The sequence below is a fragment of the Chlorocebus sabaeus genome, chromosome 25, assembly GCF_047675955.1.
Source record: "Chlorocebus sabaeus isolate Y175 chromosome 25, mChlSab1.0.hap1, whole genome shotgun sequence".
Lineage (NCBI taxonomy): Eukaryota > Metazoa > Chordata > Mammalia > Primates > Cercopithecidae > Chlorocebus > Chlorocebus sabaeus.
In genome coordinates, this window is record NC_132928.1 from 63,616,093 (window position 1) to 63,635,245 (window position 19,153).

Sequence of the window (19,153 nt, forward strand, 5' to 3'; positions counted from 1 at the left end):
TGACACCAGGCAAGCCACTTACTGTGACTCACGACGTCTTCACCTGCCAGAAGTTGACAATGCTTACGCTAGCTCTTGCAGGGGCACCTGAGTGTTGCTTAAAATAGCCACCTTCTGAGGACAGATGGGGTGGCACCTGTCAGAGTGGAACTAGTGGCTAGAAAGAAAATGGCTCTGCCCATCAATGACAGTCATTGGGTGCCTGGCAGGCAGTGGTGGAAGAGATGAATGAGAAGCTACGAAAGGTGGCAAGTTGATAGGGGATAGGGCGCCACAAAGAGCATAAAAGCCATTTTTTTTCCTTTTTTTTTTTTTTTTTTGAGACAGTCTTGCTCTGTTGCATTGGTGTGTGTGCAGTGGTGCGATCTCGGCTTACTGCAATTTCTGCCTCCTGAGTTCAAGTGATCCTCGTGCTTCAGCCTCCCGAGTAGCTAGGATTACAGGCATGCACCACCACACCTAGCTAATTTTTTTTAGTAGAGATGGGGTTTCACCCTCTTGCCCAGGCTGGTCTTGAACTCCTGGCCTCAAGCAGTCCTCCTGCCCCAGCCTCTCAAAGTGCTGGGATTACAGGCATGAGTCACCACACCCTGACAAAAGCCAATCATTTTTCTATTTTTGGTGGGCGGCCTAGGTCTTTGAAAAACAGGGATGAACATACATATACATCCATTCACAGCGTGTGGGCAACATGCAACTGTTTTGTGTTGTTATAATGTAAACTTTCCTCATCTTCCACCCACCTCCCTCAAAAAAGTTTACTTTAAATGGGTTTGTTTGAGCAAGGAAGGGGCTGGGTCACCAGCCTAAGGAAGGCAATGGGGGAGAGGCCAGGTAAACTGGATAGCATCGGGAGAACACAGCGCCAGAATGTCCTAAGAACCAAAGGCTCCCAGAAACCCTGGCCCGGGCTTCCCACTTGACAAGAACTGCAAGTCCACTACCTGAACCGGTATCTGAGCCCAGGTGAGGCCTGGGGTCTGCCCCACATACACCCCAGGATCATGAGGCTTCACGACAGCAGGCCCAGTGACATCTACACTGCATAGGCACAGCATGGCTCTTCTGGAGCCACTCGGGCTTCACAGCCAGGATTCGGTCGCTGCTCTGGGCCAAGCATCACACAGAAGGCGAGAGCCGGATCCTTTTTGTTTGTCTTTATTTACAGCAAAGTACATAATATGTGGTCACTTTGTAACCACTAACAATAAAGGTAAAAAGAAAAGGGAGAGGAGCAAGCATCTTAAAAGGGGGGAAAAAAGCCTAAGTCTGTATGTAGCTACTCACCCTGCTCCTGAGGCAGGACTGGGTAGGCACTCCCTGCCTCTAAGACCACAGCCAAGCTGACCTGGAATGCCAGTCCCCAGTATGAGGAGGGCAGCAGAACGTCCAGAGACAAAAGATGAAAGGGGACTGAGCTCTGGATGCATCCACTTATGCCTTTGCCAGACAGTTCCCTTCCTTGTTTTGTTTTGTTTGAATGCTTCCCCCACCCCACCCTGAGCAAAGTGTAAAGGGCAACGGTGGTACAGAAGTACAGGCGGTCCCTTCCAGAAGCAGTCCTGAACCCCATAACCCACCTACCTAGCTGCTCCTCAGCCTGCCCAGTTCTTGGCCCTGGAATCTTTAACAGGCACATAGGAGATTCCAGGGCAGAGGAAAGTATTTCCCTGCAAGAGGCTACTTCCCTCCAACAGCCATGGGGGCCAGTGCAGGTCAAGGTTGCTAAATCAAGGAAAGTACACAAGAGCAGCAAGAGAGATCATATACAAACCAACCAGGCTTCCGGCCCTCCTGCTGCCCGACTGCTCTGAGGTGTACACAAGCCTCCGGCCCGACCCAGCAGCCTAATGAAATGCTGCCAACCTACCCTGGGCGTGCCCACAAGTATCCAGCTCCAAGCCCAAGTAAGGCGGGGATTCAACTTCCCCATGATTGCCAAGTGGCCAAGACCAGCAGGGATGATTAGTCTAGTTCTGCGGCAAGGTGAACTGGAGACCCTGTCTCTGCCCTCCTCCCCTGGCCTGTTGCACAGACATCCCGTTGTTTAACCCACTGCCTTTGCAAGGACCTGCTCTGTCCGCTCCAAATCAAAGGACACTTGCATCCTTCTTACATAGACTCCCATCTCTCTGCTCACGGTGGTCCCAGGCTGCCCGAGAATAAGAAACTTGGGTCAGTAGACGGCTCATTAGTGTGAAGGAGTGTGAGGCCAGGCCTTCCTGTGACATAATGCTTCTGGGCTTGTTTCCTAAACACTTGGTCCACACACAATACCTGGGCAGGAAGAGAGAACCGAGCACCACTGGATGGCTCTGGAGCCAGAGGACTTGCATGCACATACAACCCACATCACCCCACTCTGCTCATCTGTGCCTCCACCCTGAACGGCAAAGAGTACCTCGATGGCCAATGTGATGGTTTCTGGTCTAATAATTCTACGCCTAACTCTCCATGGAATCAGAGACCCAGAGGCTCTTAAAAACCTAAGACCATTGTTTGTTCCTAGAAAGCTCAAGTTCAGATACAGAGCTGGCTAAATGCTGGGCTGCCACAGAGGGGTAGAGCCTTCTATCCCTTCCTTGTTCCAGACATGGTGTCGCAGACCCCAGCAGACACTGTTCTGTGTCCCCATCCAAGCCACCAAGAATTGGTGATCATTTGACAAGGGGCAGGGCAGCCCTTATAGCTGTTTCCAAGCTAGGAGTGGCCTACTCAGAGATACTGGAGGCTTGGTCCCAACACCACAGGTAAATGAGGAAGCAGCTAGGTAAAGGCTCAGAGATGAGACGAGTCCATCTTCCAAGGCAGTAGGATAAACAGCCAAGGCACTAAATGGTTTGGCACCTGGGAGCTTCAAGTAAAGTTGAGCATGCTGCCCATTGAAAGGCCAAGGCTCTCCCAGACAGGGGTGGGCTTCACCTGAGCATGGCCCAGGGCCGTCAAGGCCAGGGGCCCTGTGTCCTCAGGATGCTAACCCAGGCCTGCATTCCCTGCTTCATCTCAGAACAGATCAAGCCATGACTACAAGGATAATAATGATTGATCCTGAACACACACTCCAGAACTCAGCCATCCTGTTGAGCTCTGGCTTTCAAAGGAGGCATCTTGGGAGCCTTCCTTTGCTCCAAGTAGGCGGCTGCTGTGACTGGGAGCTCCTTTCAGAGCCTGCGTGGTCTCCTGAAAGTCTCCGGGTGGCAAGCTCTGTTGGGGACTAGGTTTGACTCTTCTACAATAGCAAAACAGATTTAGAGTCAAACTGAACCCAGAAAGGGGGAATCAGACTGGATGGTGCTGAGTCTGAGGGGAAAATTTGGTGTGACCAGGTAGTAATGGAGACCAATTTACCTGAATGGCTCGCACAGGCTCTGAGAGCAATGTAAAGAGAAGGTTCTCCAAAATGTTTCTGGCAATGGCAGCCACAGTGGGATAGCTAAGGGCACAGTCCACCAAGCACTAGGGTGGTCACAATGAAATGAAAATCTCTGGCTCTTCTGTGGTCAGAAACTGAGGCTCGGGACTCTATAATCAGACCTCCTTTAGGCTCACTTGGGCTCCCCTCCACGCAGAATGTCAGGAATCTGTACTTCCAGAGAAAACACTGCCATCAAGCAGCGGCTCTCAGGAAAGCTAGAAATCTCCACCCCAAATATTTCAACCTCAGACTCCAACCTAGGTACCTCTGATTTAAATACTCTCTTTTTAAATACTTTTTAAAAACTGCTTTTCTGAACCCCTTTTATGCTCTGCAGCTGCCATATCCACTAGGTGGTATTGCAAGTAAGTAAATCATCCTGGCCATGATGCTGCTAGCGAGAATCCCTGACCGAAGTTACTCTCCTCACCTCACTGCAAACCTCCAGGAAACAGAAACTACGTAGCTCCCCTGCCAGCTCGTGAGGCGCTGCTGCCGGTGTCAAGTTACCGAAGCCCTCACCCACGCCCAGCCTGCAATGGGGCACTCTATATTCCACAATACAGGAAAAAGCCCAAGGAGTCAGATCAGTTACGTCCCTGGGAAGCAGAAAGAACCAGTGATTCTTCAGATATGACAGCAGGCACAGTTCTGCCCTCTCCTTCCCATCTTCTATCAGGAAGCGATCCCATAAAATCTCTTCCAGGGAAGGAAAGCGGCAGCTCTGGCTTCTTGGAGAGACGGAGAAGCAGGAGGGTGAGGAAGGAGTCACCAAGCTATCCAAGCAGCCAGAGGCGAGAGGGTGGGAGCAGGGCAGGAAGGAAGTGCAGAAGACTTGTTCTCCTCAGTGGGCCTCTTCCCTGAGTTTGATTTTTGAGTTGAGGTTTTACCTAATTTCAACTCAAAAAAAAAAAAAAAAAGAAAAGAAAAGAAAAAAGACAAGAGTATCTCTCATTGACATATCACTAAGTTCCAGCTCCAAGAGTGGTATGTGACAGAGGAGGCAATCAAGGTTTTCCAACTCCATTCCCATCGAGTTCCACGGGGCACTCAAGAGCAATGGGACCTTAGCCACCCTCCCCGTCTCTCACAGACGCCCGAGCCTCCCCGCCCTGGGACACAACAATTTCCCCTTGGTGAAATTCCAGCTCCAGTCCTAAAAGACTCAAGTACAGACCCTCCTGCAAAATACTTATGGCAAACAGCTTTACAGTATTTGTACATTTACACAAAAATAGATCCTTTTATATATATATGTATTTATAACTGGTTACACGTTGGATTCATAATTAGGCATCACCAGTAGTAGTTGGCACAGTTTTGTTATTTAAGCTCAGGGTCAAGTTCCGTTTCATTTTGTCGTTCCAAAGTACAAAAAGAAAAAAAAAAAAAAAATCAAAGGCATTTCATCTCCATGGTGTTTTCTTAAATACAGTAATGTCATAGGAAACAGTATGTACAGATGAGCAATGCCTCCTGACCCCTCCTCTGTCTCTTGGAGATAGGGGCTGGGGTCCGATGGAGACGGGTCAATGCGGCCTGCTGCTGGACTCCGATGCCTGCCTCTTGCGTGAAGGGGTGTAGCCGTTGAGACAGCCATTGGTCTGCCGTTTGGAGGGCCCTCCATTCAGGATGTCCTGGATGTGCTGCACGATGAGGTTGATGGCCACTGTGGGGCAGAGACCAGCAGAGCGTTACGGGTGCAGGCACGGGTGCAGGGGTGAGTAAGGGAGTCTGTCTGGGGAAAGGGCACGCAGGAACCACAGCTGAAAGACTTCCAGGGAAGTGGCTCTGCCACTTGCAGGCAAGTCACCCAACTTCCCAGTGGCTCTGCCTGGGCTAATATGATCCCTCTCCTTTGCAGGAGGGCTAAGACAGACAATGCTTAGCACAGAGTAAGCCCTTAATGAATGGGTATCTTATCAGGAGATGATCAATCACCACTGGATGAAGCACTTGGGCCAAATTCTGCAGACGTGCTAACCAGCCATGGTTCTGCCACATCAATTAGCTATGAGACCTTTCCACCAGGAAACCTTCCAGTTTTCCATCCTAAGACAGAGCATCCCCATGGAAGGCCCTCTGTCCCTCCAAACCACATAACGGAGAGAGCTATCTTTTCTTAGCATTAGAAATAAATTATATACCTCAACCAAGAGGTCAATCTAACATCACCAAAAATGGAATACACAATGCTCTCTGATGTGATAAAGAGGACCACGCCGTATCTCTCCGGGTATAATTCCTTCAGATTACATAAGCTCATGAATCCAATCATAAGAAAGCAAAAGACACACTCAAATTGAGGACCATTTTACCAAACAATGGGCCTGTATGCTTAAAAAATGTCTTTAAAAAAAAACAAAAGATAGGGAACATCTCCAGGTTAAAAGAGGTCATATCAATGGTAAGTGTCTTGGATTTAATGACTGCATTGTGGTGATGAAAAAGAATGCCTTTGTTCTTAAAAAATACAGGGTTAAATATTTACTGCTATAACTTACTCCAAACAGCTCAATAAATAATCTTTTTAAAAGAAGGGAAAATTAAATTCTAAAGAGAATGAAGAAACCAGGTCCCATCTTACAGATCAACTCTGCCACACTACGCCTAGTCCAGAGACATTCATACTTCCTAGACAAGCCAAAAAAATAAAACAATGGGGCCAGGTGCTATGGCTCATGCCTGTAATCCTAACACTTTGGGAGGCTGAGGTGGGACAGTCGCTTGAGGTAGGAGTTTTAGACCAGCTTAGGCAACATAATGAAACTGTCTCTACAAAAACATTTTTTTTAAATTAGCAGAGCATGGTGGTGCATGCCTGTAGTCCCAGCTACTGGGAGGCTGTGGCAGGAGAATCACTTGAGCTCAGGAGCTGGAGGTTGCAAATGAGCTGTGACTGTGCTACTGCACTTCAGTCTGGGTGACAGAGCAAGACCTTGTCTCTAAAGTAAAATAAAATAAAATGAAAAATAAGTACAATAACGGTAGCAATGAGCTCCCTTTAGAAAGAGCTACCGTGATGGCAGGTCACTCTAAATTCGATCGAGGGAATCTACTTTTGCTAAAAGGTGGCCTCAGAAGCAAAGTATCCAAATGCCATCATTGGGAAGTGATAATAAAAGGTAATCTACAGCCCTCTATTTCTGCCAGAGAAGCACAAGTGCATGTCTGTCCCCATAACACGAGGGTGCCTACACCCAGCGATCTGTTCCCGAGGCCAGACATGTAGGTAGAAAGGTTTTGCTGGCTCACAATCACAGACAAGCAGGGCAGCCAGGTCTGCAGAGCCCTGTATGGTCACCACGTCCTGCCCCAAATTATGACTGACAAAGGGCAGACGTTATACTCCAGGATGACACTCCACCGGGACTCACCTAGATTGTCTGCACCTCTAGGGATGATCACATCAGCATACTTCTTTGTCTGTGGAGAAAGACAGTTAAAATGCATTAACACAGTTCAGAGACAACTGGCGCAAGCCCCTCTCCAAGGGAACATGGGGAAAGGGCAGCCTTTATACTAGCGAGCCGAGAGGGGCAGCTTTTAAGGCTTCAAATATAATATTGTTTACAACTTCACAGTGAATGCATCTATTAATAGAAATTTGGGGAAACCTAAGGAAGTGCCTTGTTTAGCTGAATTGTGAATGAAAGAAGATAAGCAGGGAATGAGGAAAATGAGAACAAAGGACTGAAAACTTTTATGTATCAGTGAGGGAAAAATGGTCTAGACTGAGTGGTTAATCCAAAACCAATTCATAATTCAATTTATAATTATCTACCATGGATTTTTATCCACTTTATCTACATTACAAGAATTTAGCTTTTATTCAAGTTCTCTCTCACTCTTTTTTTAATTTTTTAAGACAGTGTCTCACTCTGTCACCCAGGCTGGAGTGCAGTGGCATCATCACAGTTCACTGCAGTCTTGACCTCCTGAGTTGGGTAGATCGTCCCACCTCAGCCTCTGAGTAGCTGGGACTACAGGCACCCGTCACCACACCCAGCTACTTTTTGTTATTTTTTATAGAGGGGGGTATTACCATGTTGCCCAGGCTGGTCTCAAACTCCTGGGCTCAAGCCATCCACCCACCTGGGCCTCCTAAAGTCTCAGGATTACAGGCGTGAGCCACTGCTCCCAACCAAGTTCTCATTTCTAACGCTTAACACTGTTTCAGCTTACGACCTACGCAGAGAACATGGTCTTTGAAGCTAAACACTTAATTGCCTCTATTCCACTAGGACAAATATGAACTAGAAAAATCCAAACTTTCCAGGGGACTGGTTCACCTCAGACTTTTACGCATGACAATGTTCACTCCTACCACAGGGTAAAACCAGAAAAAGTATTCTTCACTGATGACCAGTTCATAGATTCTGTTATTACCCAAATTTTTTAAAAAAGAAAGGCCACCAAGAGGCATATTTCTTTTTTGTTGCTCCAAATTTACTGAGATCTTGTAGACGATTCTACAAATAACTGCATCCTGGTATATAAACTAAGTCTAGCATGAGACCACATAAACCACACCTCAAGCGTGTGGGCTTCTTACTCTGTGCAGCTTCCATCCTAGGATTGCTGAAAGGCAATGGTGTCAGCCCCAAACCCAAGTCAAACTGAGCAGACATTGATCAGGTCCAAGTTCCTGGCTTACACGGGAATGAGCTGATCTTCCCTGAGCAAACAGTGACTGGACAGTGGGAGCAAACAGAAATAACTCGGAAAATGTCTATGCAGAAATTTTAGCTTTGTTACAACTAAGTTAAACAGCAGAAAACTGACAGTTAACTATAACTGATTTCCAATAATAAATTCATCTTGTGTTCTTATTAAGTCAAAAATAACAGGAGGGGTCCTCAGATAGATAAATGGGCGGAAAGAAGTTCATCGCTCCTTAGCCCCCTCTGGTCTCTTCCCAGTAACCTACTCTTGTAACCCAGTAGTCTCCAGGATAATGGATAGGGCATCAACCTTAGTTGGCTCAAAAAGTCCACCTGTCCCACATCTAAAACCAAAGTCAAGTATGGGTTATTGTAGAAGCTACTAACATCCTTGAAGAAACAAAGAGTTTGAGGATCCTATTTTCCCAGAAGAAAAAGAATGAAGTTTATTATTAGAATAAATAGGGAAATTCCAATACCCAGTCTTACTCTAAATCTATTCTCATTGTCTTCAGAGATTCCGGCCTTCCCAGTGTATCTCAACCAAGACCAGGTTAAGTCCCAACCTCTTCCTACCCTTCCTCCTCGTCTTAGAGCTTAACTATAAATAATTAAGGAGCCAGACCATGGTTTGGCCAAGCTGGAGAAGACTCAGTGACTCAGTAGGATTCTCCTGAGTTAAATACTTCTCCTTCTGCAGCCCCACCACACCACACCTCTTGTCTCTGGTAGCCTTCCCTCAACATGCCCCTCCTGTCTTTCCTGGGCTGAGGGCCAACTCCCTCCGTTCTTCCTTCTCTGAAAGCCACCTCACTAGAGAATTCCCAGCTGCCACAGGAAGGACTGGTGCGTCTGCAAGGGTGAAGGGAAGGAAGCTTATTCCAGTAAGGCATGACAGTCCCCAAATGGGAGCTAAAGACAAGCTCAAAGCAGGGCTCACCACTGACGGCGGGAGAGGCTCAGAGGGGAACACCTCGGGGCACAGGACCCAGTGCATCCATACTTCACCCACTGCAGGCCCTTCAGAGATCCAAATGGCTGAGGACTCTCCTTGGATATGATACACCCTCAGTAAAGAGTCTCACACCATGATCCCACCAAGCAAGAAGTCTAGAACTAGCTGGGAATTAAATGACCTGCCTAAGGACTGGCAGGACCCTACAGGGCCACCCAAAGAAAGAACAGCAGGACAGGGCTCCTGGAGAACACAGAGGACACAAGGGCCAAGGGCTGCCCTCTCTTAGGACTTCGGGACAGAGGATCACTCAGAGAGAGGAGTGAGATTCAGGCAGGGGAGCTCCACCAACTTGCATACCTTCATTTGTATCATCACATTTTAAATTCTACATGCAACAAAAACAAACCAAGAACACAACTCACTGGCAAGCAGAATTCCTCAAAGGCAGGCTTGACGAATGTAATGTACTGAGATAAAATCTGTTCAAGATCCCTGCCTCTCTCGCTGATGTCCCTTAATACTGTAAGAGAAGGGAAAATAAGAATCAAAAAATGGTGTAGAAGCCTTAACACTGTAAGAGAAGGGAAAATAAGAATCAAAAAATGGTGTAGAAGCCAGCGCACACCCGCCCTTCATGGGGTGGACCGAGCTAGCTCCCACAGGCTCCACAATTACTCTAGATGATTCTCAAGCTGGAATCCTGAGAGGCTTGACCAAGAGCAGATCAGCAGCGGCTTCGAAAAAGACAAGTTACATTCTGACATCTTACAATGGTCAAACGTGTCAATGATAACAATGCTCTTTGAAACAAAAGGTTGTCCATGGAGGCCAACAGCCTTCTTGTTTTAAGCAACATTTGATCCAAACAAAATTTCAGTGTGAATTTCTTTAAAAAAAAAAAAGCAGGGCAGCCCTGGAGAGCTCACTGCTAACAGGAAGCAATCTGGGCCCACGGAGGGCTGGGTTGCACGCTGCCTCCTTGCATGCACTTACCTGTGTTCAGAAGTCCAGCGACCCGCTGCTCAGCTCACTGCTCCCAGCTCCCACCCATGCTCCCTCTGCAGCATGGTGCCCAGGCCAGGCAGAGGACCCAGCGCCATGGTTAACCATTTCCACCTACCTCAAACACAGAGGTTTGCCACAAAAAAAAAAAAAAAAAAAAAAAAAAAAAAAAATCACTCAGTGAAAGATAAGAAAACCATGGTCTAAAGAATGGTGGGCTGGCGCTGATGAAGCCCAAACCGACAACAAACTCACCATCATCTGTCTTCTACCTTCTTCCCCCTGGTCAGTTTTATCCAGGGGCTTTTACCATTCTTTTTTTTTTTTCTTTAAAAATGTTTTTTCTTTTAAGACAAGGTGTCTCGCTCTGTCACACAGGCTGGAGTGCAGTAGCGCAGTCATAGCTCACTACAGCCTCAGCCTCCTGGGCTCTAGCAAGCGATCCTCCCACCTCAACCTCCCAAGTAGCTGGGACTACAGGCACACACCACCTAATGGACTAATGGTTTTTTGTTGTTGTTGTTTGTTTTTGAGACAGAGTCTCATCGCTCTGTCGCCCAGGCTGGAGTGCAGTGGCACAATCTCGGCTCACGCACTCTGCCTCCCAGGTTCAAGCAATTCTTCTGCCTCAGCCTCCTGAGTAGCTGGGACTACAGGCACCTGCCAGCATACCTGGCTGATTTTTTACATTTTTAGTAGAGACAGGGTTTCACTGTGTTAGCCAGGATGATCTCGATCTCCTGACCTCATGATCCGCCTGCCTCAGCCTCCCAAAGTGCTGGGAATTACAAGTGTGAGCCTTTTTTTTTTTTTCTGTAGACACAGCATCTTGCTTTGTTGCCCAGGCTAGTCTTGAATTCTCGGGCTCAAGTGATCCTTCTGCCTCGGCCTCCCAAAGTGCTGCAATTACAGGCAGCCCATACACTCTTTATTAAATAGAGTCTTCTGTCAATAAATAGAAAGAAGACTGATCACCCTGGTTCTGCCGCTGCACATGAGCCTTAGTTTCCCCATGAGTGGGGAGTTTGGAAGGAGATTCTCTTAATTAAAACTGCCTCCCTTTGCAGATGTCATTTGTAAATGTTATCTTAATTTAATCTTATCATCTGAGCTGCTGAATCTTTCACCCCAAAAAGTTACCGCATCCATCTACAATCATTTGTAGTGGCTCTTCAGCTCTTTCCCAACCATTTCTCAGTGAACAGACTCAAGTGTGGGGTCAAACTCACTGTAAACGAACATGGGGTATATCTGTGACGGAACTTCTGGAAGCCATGTGTCTAAATAGTTCTGTCTTTATACACACATGCACAGATGCATGCACAGAGAGGGCAGGGAACGGGGAGGCTGTCATGGCTATGATCCAGGCTGACAGGAAGTCTATAAGATGAGAAGGCTAGAAAATTGCCAGGAAATCCACATTTCCAGAAAGCCGGGCACTAATGATGCTGCCATTTGACTTTTATAACAGCTCCTCGATTTACGAAGTGTTTTCTCCATGGGAGACCTGGTAATAAAACAGTTGGTTGGTCGCTAATGTGTCAGGACTTGCCCACCCAGCCCGGCAGCAGCCTTCTCCAGCCAGGAAATGGTTTTCCCCACCCCTGCAATGCTGGACCTGGGCTCCCGCTGCCGACCTGCTGCTCTGGCAAATCTGCTGGGAGACTCGCCAAGAAGGAGCCCTGAGGAGCTGCCACGTGGCTCACCCCCCAGAAGTCCCCAGAGCTCTGGCACACGTGGCTAACCAAAGTAGCACTGCCAAAACACACAGCCAGCGCGGCCTCCAATTCTTCACACGTCTCCAGATAAAGCCCAAAGAAAAAAGGAAATCAGATCAAAAAGGTATCACAGCTAGGAAAAAACAAACACACCCGTGCTTGGGCAGCTTTTACTTAAAGCTCTGCAAACGCCTGATGCTGGCATTGTTTCGCAACACATGCTTTTCAGACAATTGCCGAAGGCTTTAGCACTGGAAGAAGCTTTGTCCTTCTCCCAGCACACGCACGCACACACACGTGCACACAAACACACGTGCACACACACGCACGCACACACAGTGCACGTCCACACCCTGTCACGTAGTCCTCCTACTGCCCTCAGCCTGGACCTTCAGCCCCCTTCCTTCTATAGACCTGGTGGCTTCAGTTGTTTTGTCATTGGTGAGAGGAAGCTGGTCGTGCAGAAAGTAGGAAGAGGAGGTAAATCACAGTGAAGCTTCTACAGCCCAAAAGCTGCTTTTTGTTCTACCTCTGTGGGCTCTGGGGGAGAAAACTGCCCTGGACCTGAATCCTGACCCCAATAACTCCTACCTCTGTGACCTTGGACAAGTGACTTTAACCTCTGTGAATCTTAAGTTCCCTAACTATAAAACAGGAACAATAATGGTACCTTCCTCATAAATATTAATTTAATAAACAAATATAAATATTACTATTCAGGAATACAGAGATGTGCATAAAATTCTTCAGCACCCATAGCTGGCGCCTTAGCACATGTTCAATACGCATGTGTTCTATGATTATTACGACCACAACAGAAACTGAGGGCATGCTGGGAGGGTGGTGCCTCCCTGACAGAGCTGCTCAACGCCATGGAGGGCGGGAACCTCGAACTCAGGTAAGCAGGTCAGACCCAGCTGAGCAGGGTGAGCAAAGGGAAAAAGGAGTCCTGCAGGGCAGCTGGAAGGGCGGGGTGCCACACAGTAAGGGAGAGCAGGCCACAAGCACATGGGATAACAAGCATGAGGAGGGAGAAGAAGGAAGACAAGAAAGAGTCTCACTACGGCTTCTATGCTGGAAAAGCAAATGGGGAATGGGTCAGAATGTCGCCCAGACACTGGGAACACGCAACATCAAAAGGCCTTGCCCACCTCTGCTCCCCAAGAACCTCCAATAGAAGGATCACCTCAGGCAGACTGGGCCTCCCTGAGCCAAGAACAACAGAGGGCCAGCCACCTCCCTGCACTGAAAGGCCCTGCTCCCCAGGCAGAGTCAGGAAACAGGGCCGCGCCAAGGACTGAGTCAAAACAAGGTCTTGGCACAAACTGGAAACCCCAGGGGCTCAAAAACCAGCTCCTCCATCACTGCTCTGACCCCAGCACATTTGCTGGGCCAGGACAGGCCCTTTCGGAGGACAGGGTACAGGGCAGGAAGCTACAAGTCTGCCCACATTCCCTGCTGGGCTTCCATGTCAGCCCTTCCAAACCCAGATGTGCTTTCTGGTTAGCCAAAAACCAAGAACAAAACTTAGAAGGACCCAAAATAAAGACAATTCCTCAATGGTGAAGTCAATCACTTTAAAAATCTGATGAGGAAATGTGCTACTCTACAGTAAATGAACAGGCTGAATCCCCCTAGGCCCGGTGCAGCCCTAATTCTATGTGAACCAGAGAATGACGCATAATGAAGACGAGGGGTCAGCCGTCCTAAATCTCCCTGCCCCGCTTCATCCCTGTCCCTGTATTAAGGGCTGAGAGGATGAAGGCAAACGAGGCTAGAAACCAATCCCTAGAATGTCAAGGGTTTCCATCAGGAAGGAGGTAGTCTCTAGAGCTGCTTTACTCAAATACAGATTTCTCCACATGAGGGTCAACTCAGAATGTGGAGGTCACATGCCCAGGAGGGTGTGACAGACGGGTAAAATCATGGAGCTAACTCAAGTCTCCAGGAATGTCCAAGCTCACTCAACAGCTGCTTCTGACTAACCAGCCTCCCTACCCCAGCACCCCCGCACTCCACAAAGCACATGCCAAGCATATTTTTTGTCCTACGTGGAGAGAGAATGAATTTGTAGAAAGAGCATGCAGAAAAGTCCCATGAGTCCATCAGGAAAGTGACTCGGCAGTAGGTGACATGTGAAGTCAGCAGATCTGAAATGAGAAAGCAGAGCCCTGCCCAGGCAGCCTGTTCAGAGAAGGCGAAGAGGCAGAGCTGGCCCTAAAAAACCCCTGGAGAGGGCCAGCACCACCGTAGGAACTGCTCCCATTTCACACAAGAATCCCGTGCAAGAAAGGAAGGGAAAATGTTCTGTTGAACCCACACCATGATGATCTGTTTGAATTAGACACTAGGATGCACTTTATTTCCAGCGTCATTGCTGCTGCTCAAAACTCGGTTCCAATCTCCTGTGCTGGCTCTTGCACTCCCTGCTGTGAGGCCTCCCTCGGCAGCACTGCATCCCTGACACTGAGTACCACTGCTGGACTAGTGATGGCATCAGCCTGGACATCACCAGCTCCTGAGGACATTACCCGAGCAGATCCCCTTGAAGGACCTAACCAGTCTTGTCAGAAAATTCAGAAAATGAACAGCACCAACCCCTTCGGCAGAAGCAGATTTCTGATCTGCCACATAGATATTTATCGACTTATGCACCACCAGGCATTTTACCTGCATTGCCTGTCATCTTCACAACTACAGCAGAAGTACCAACCATAAGACCACATTCTAATAAGAAAATGAGATACAAAGAAGTTAAAACACAATCTGCCCAAGGTCACACATCTAGTAAGTGGTAAAACCAGGATCTTAGCCCAGCTCACCTGACTCCAAAATTTATCTGTCCCGGTGTATCACGCTACCTCTCTAATTTGACAAGCTGACATGGACACTGAGCAGATCAACCAGAGTAGGGCCTGAGTTTGTGGATTAAGGTGACAAGCCAGGCCCTGGGGTAGAAGCATGAGGGGCTGTCAGGCTCAGGGTTCAATTATCTATGCAACTCTTACCCAGCCAAAGTCGTGACACTAAAAGCAGGCCTGTCTCCCCTGCATTATCCATAAAGAAACCCAAGCCGGGGTGGCGCAACAGCCTAGTCACAAAGCTAGCTGGAAGGAGCTCTGCTAGAACTAAAAGGCCCCTCCCATTCCATTCTTTTTTCCATCACACAAAACTAACTGTCCCCACCCCACGTGGGAGCAGCATGTAGCTCTGACTGACTTAACAGCATGCATATCTATTACTACTTAGAAGGGCCAAGCTCAGGACTTGTTTCTGTAGGTTATACTGGTCTCATTAATAGTCCTTACAATTACAGTGCTAAATGGGATAAACTACAGATCTGTTTCATGAACCGAAAAGAGAAAAGTACCCAGACTTTGAAGTCAGAGGTCTCTGGGATAGAGCTTATAAAATCTGAAACTGTCAGTAATGTGTCCTGTGACTAGGAGCTAACCTCGTCATTTCCTGTGTCTCCCTGCCTCTTCCACACAACGGAGACTCAAACCTTCTCACCTTTCATTCCTCTATTCAGTCACCCCCACCCACTGCCCTTGCTGGGTCCTAGTCAACTCTAACTCTGCTAATACTCTTCTCATCTCAACTCTGCTCCCTCTCCCACCCACCTAAGGACCACACCCCTGCCTCATGTCTAGATCAGCAGAGCAGTCTCCAAAGAGCTGCTCCAGCTACAGGTTTCACTTACACTTCCTCTGTCAGCACCAGTGTCCAACACAGAACAGTGGCCACTTCACTTGCCTTCCTCAGAACTTCAGAGTAGCTTTCCCTTGCCCACCGAGAACCAGACTAGAGATCTCAGTCTCTAAAACCAGACCCCAACCTGCTTTCTCGTGTCTCTTCGTACAACGCTCTGAACATTCCAGGTTCCTGCCATTCTCAGAAGATGCCACTGTCTGTACATCTGTGCTGTGCACCTTCATGGGTTGCCTATATCGCCACCCTGCTATACCACATCCAAGTCCCAACCCCTCGTCCTCCATGAAGTCTCCCAGTCTCTCCTGGTGGAAGCAAATCCTGTGCTTAATACCCTACAGAGCTCAGTTCACAGGCTGGGCTCCTCTACCAAGGGGCACTGCTGTACCTTGAGCACACAGGCATGGCGGACTTAGCACGGGCAGGCCCACCCTCAGCACGGCCTGCAGAGGGCACGGCTGACTTCCCTCCTGAGCTGACTGGAAAGAGTGGTAATGCCTCCATAAAGCCTGCTGGAAAATAAAGGGCTAGAGAAGCAGGCTAACAGGATGAGCTGCCTAGCGCTTTAGGCACAGGGGATCCTGTCCTCAGGGGTCCTACAGTTAGTTCCCCAAATCAGAGCATCTTCATTTTGATGTCTTGTGAACAAATTGCGAGGAACTAAGCATTTAATCAAACTTTTCCCAGCAAAACCAGACATCAATGTCTTATTTAGTCTCTGACCTCACAAGTCTTTCGTTATCCCAAACAGTAAGTGACTAATCCCTTCTCAAATGTCACCAAGTGTCTGGGCAGCAGGATATCCTGGGGCTGGATTGACGCAGCCGCTAGACCATGCGACACACAGCTGCCTCAGGGAAGGCATGGGCTTCAGACTCAGGGGGAGTGGGGTCCTGTCATAGGCTCCCAGGTCCTCTGCCCTCGAGGTGGCCACCAACAGGGCCACCTGGGGCTTTTAGAACGCACCTCTGCGGGAGAGCCGGGTGTCCGCATCTGTATCCACAAAAAGCTTCATCTGGAACAGGTCTCGTACCTCCTGGGAGTAGAAGGCCAGGATCCCTTCAAAGAGCACCACGTCTGCGGGATAGACAGTAACTGTCTCCTCCTTCCTGTAAAGCACAGAGCAGATAATGGGCCAAGCCAGGCAGGGGCTAGCAAGGGACAGAGAACAAGGGCCAGAACATCTGGCTGGGCTGGGTTCTGAGTTCCTTGCCCCCACAGACTTCAAGCAGGAGCTAAAGACTCGGCTAATACAGCCTTACACCACCACCAAAGAGCCAAGGGTGATCACGGCTGGGACAAAGGTCTCCTTTGACCACTTCTTCTGAGCTTTCACCATGAAACAGAAATACAGGGCAGACATCCTTCTCCTTGGAATCAAAAAAACCTGCTGTTGAATGAAGAATAAAGGCAGACAAAAACAGATGTGATTTCTTTTTTTCTCTGAAGGCGTCTCCAGAATGCTCTCATGCCTGGCATTTATGGAACCTAACACTCTGAACTTTAAAAACAGAAACTTACAGTTTTCTCTCAACAACCCCACCCCCTCCCCGCCAGTCCTGAGGCAGCTGAAAAGGAGGGAGGAAAGGACAGAAGGGGAAGGGAAGGAGGGAAAATAAAGAAAAGTTTTGGGAAAGAGGATACAGACGAGAAAGCATTTGTGAGGAAATACAGAATCCCGATGTCTGGTCTGGCTCTACCCCAAGCCAATACAGCGGCCACAGGTCACTCCTGAGCTCCTTAGAGCTGCTCTTCCTTATCAATAAAGCAGAAATATGCACAACTTCATCCACCTAACCCACATGGCTGGGAAGCCTAGGGCAGGCACTAATTGTAAACATGACTTTTCTTTCTCTTCTTTTGTTTTTGGAGACAGGGTCTCACTTTGTCACCCAGGAGGCTGGAGTGAGAGTGGCGCAATCTTGGACTCACTGCAGCCTCAACTTCCCAGGCTCAGGCGATCCTCCCACCTCAGCCCCCTAAGTGTCTAGGAGTACAGATGCACACCACCATGTCAGGCTAATTTTTGTATTTTTAGTAGAAATGGGGTTTCACCATGTTGCCCAGGCTGGTCTCTAACTCCTGGACTCATGCAACTCACCCACCTCAGCCTCCCAAAGTGCTACGATTACAGGCATGAGCTACCAAGCCCAGCCAACACGACTTTTCAAAAAGCAAGAAGGGTGAAACATTGCTAAACGGTTAGGTGATGGGCTTTCACAGATGGCCCTGCTTGTGCTCAGCTCTGCCTTGCTGCAGCTTTCACTGTATTTTGTCTTTTGATTCTGTCCTATGCCCACCTTACATGTCACCAACTGCCTCTTGCTCAAAATTCACTGAAAATAGAGTAATAATCATCATTGCAAGTTTTCCCATCACCCTGACAAGCACACTGGCAAACCAAATAAAACAAAGTCTCTTAAAACAGTAGTTCCATCTGGGCAAGCATAAGGAGGTCAGTTATCAACGGCCAGCTCAAGAGGGTGCCGTTGGAACTCCTTCCCATAAACACTCCCTGATGCCTTCTTAGCTTGGACACCGGGCTTGGGTATGAGTTTTAAGGCAGGCACTGTTGGGGTAGCTAGCAAGTGGCAGAACAGCGCAGGGAAGACGGGAGAAAAGGACTAGGATTAGGAAATGCCCTAGAATTGTGGTGTATCTGAGATGCATATCAGAACCATCTGGGAAGCTTATAAAAATATCCCTACCTGGATCCTACCCCCAGGAGCTCTGATTTCACAAGTCTGAAGTGGAGCTAGAACTTCAATGCTATTTAGAAGCTCCCAAGATATTTCTAACATGTGGCCATGGTGAAGAAGCACCAGTCTAGAGGAATGTCAGCCGCCAGAAAATGGTGTGCCCATTGTGGATAAGAAGGCAATCTAGAAGAGTTCAGAAAACAGGACCAATGGGTAAATAGTGAGCCACTCTCTAGGCAACTGCCCTACACCAAGGAGAGGATGGGAGCACTCTGTCTAAAAATAAAGTGAATGTACGTGCGAGATTCCACTTGAACACACTAACAGAGAACACAATGGCTGTGCTAAGTTTACATATACAGGTTGAGTATCCCTTATATGAAATGCTTATGTGTTTAGGAGTTTTGAATTTTGAATTTTTTCCAGATTTTGGAATATTTGCATTATATTTACAGCATCCCTAATATGGCAGGGGGAGAAAGGATCTACAATGAGCATCCCTAATATGAAAATCCAAACTCTGAAATGCTCCAACGAGCATTTCCTTTGAACATCACATGGGCACTCAGAAAGTTTCAGATTTTGGAGCATTTCACATTTTGGATTTTTAGATTAGGGATGTTCAATCTGTACTGACACTAGATATTAACAGCATTTTAGGATGCCTAATTGATAAATACTAAAAAGGAAAAGTGGGTTTCCTTCAGAAGGAGAAAATGAACTGCCTAACTTGTTGCTGGTGCCTTAAGAAAGTTAGAATTAATCATTTCCCGAGTCCACATGCAGGTCTAAAAACTGTCACAACAGCTCAGAGTTTTTAAAAAACAACAACAAATTTATTGAGCAACTACTAGACCAGAATGTGCAAGGAGTCATACCTGGCTTAATATACCATTTAGGAATTTAGGGTCTGGATGGGAAGTCCCAAAAAGAAACTAGCCGATTAGATCATTTGAGATAACCCAGTCTAACCATCTCATTTGGCT

At 47.8% G+C, this 19,153-nt stretch overlaps 1 protein-coding gene across 1 annotated transcript in view; it reads right to left on the reverse strand.

Annotated features, from left to right (window-relative positions):
- Positions 1 to 1,142: 1,142 nt before the first annotated feature.
- Positions 1,143 to 19,153, reverse strand: part of UCK2 (uridine-cytidine kinase 2) — an 85,031-nt gene continuing 67,020 nt past the window's right edge. The window contains exons 4-7 of the mRNA XM_007989692.3: positions 16,435 to 16,577; positions 9,460 to 9,557; positions 6,793 to 6,841; positions 1,143 to 5,084 (exon numbers count right to left, since the gene is read on the reverse strand). Coding sequence (XP_007987883.1) covers positions 4,945 to 5,084; positions 6,793 to 6,841; positions 9,460 to 9,557; positions 16,435 to 16,577 — 430 coding nt within the window. The 3' untranslated portion in view covers positions 1,143 to 4,944. The remainder of the gene's footprint in view (positions 5,085 to 6,792; positions 6,842 to 9,459; positions 9,558 to 16,434; positions 16,578 to 19,153) is intronic.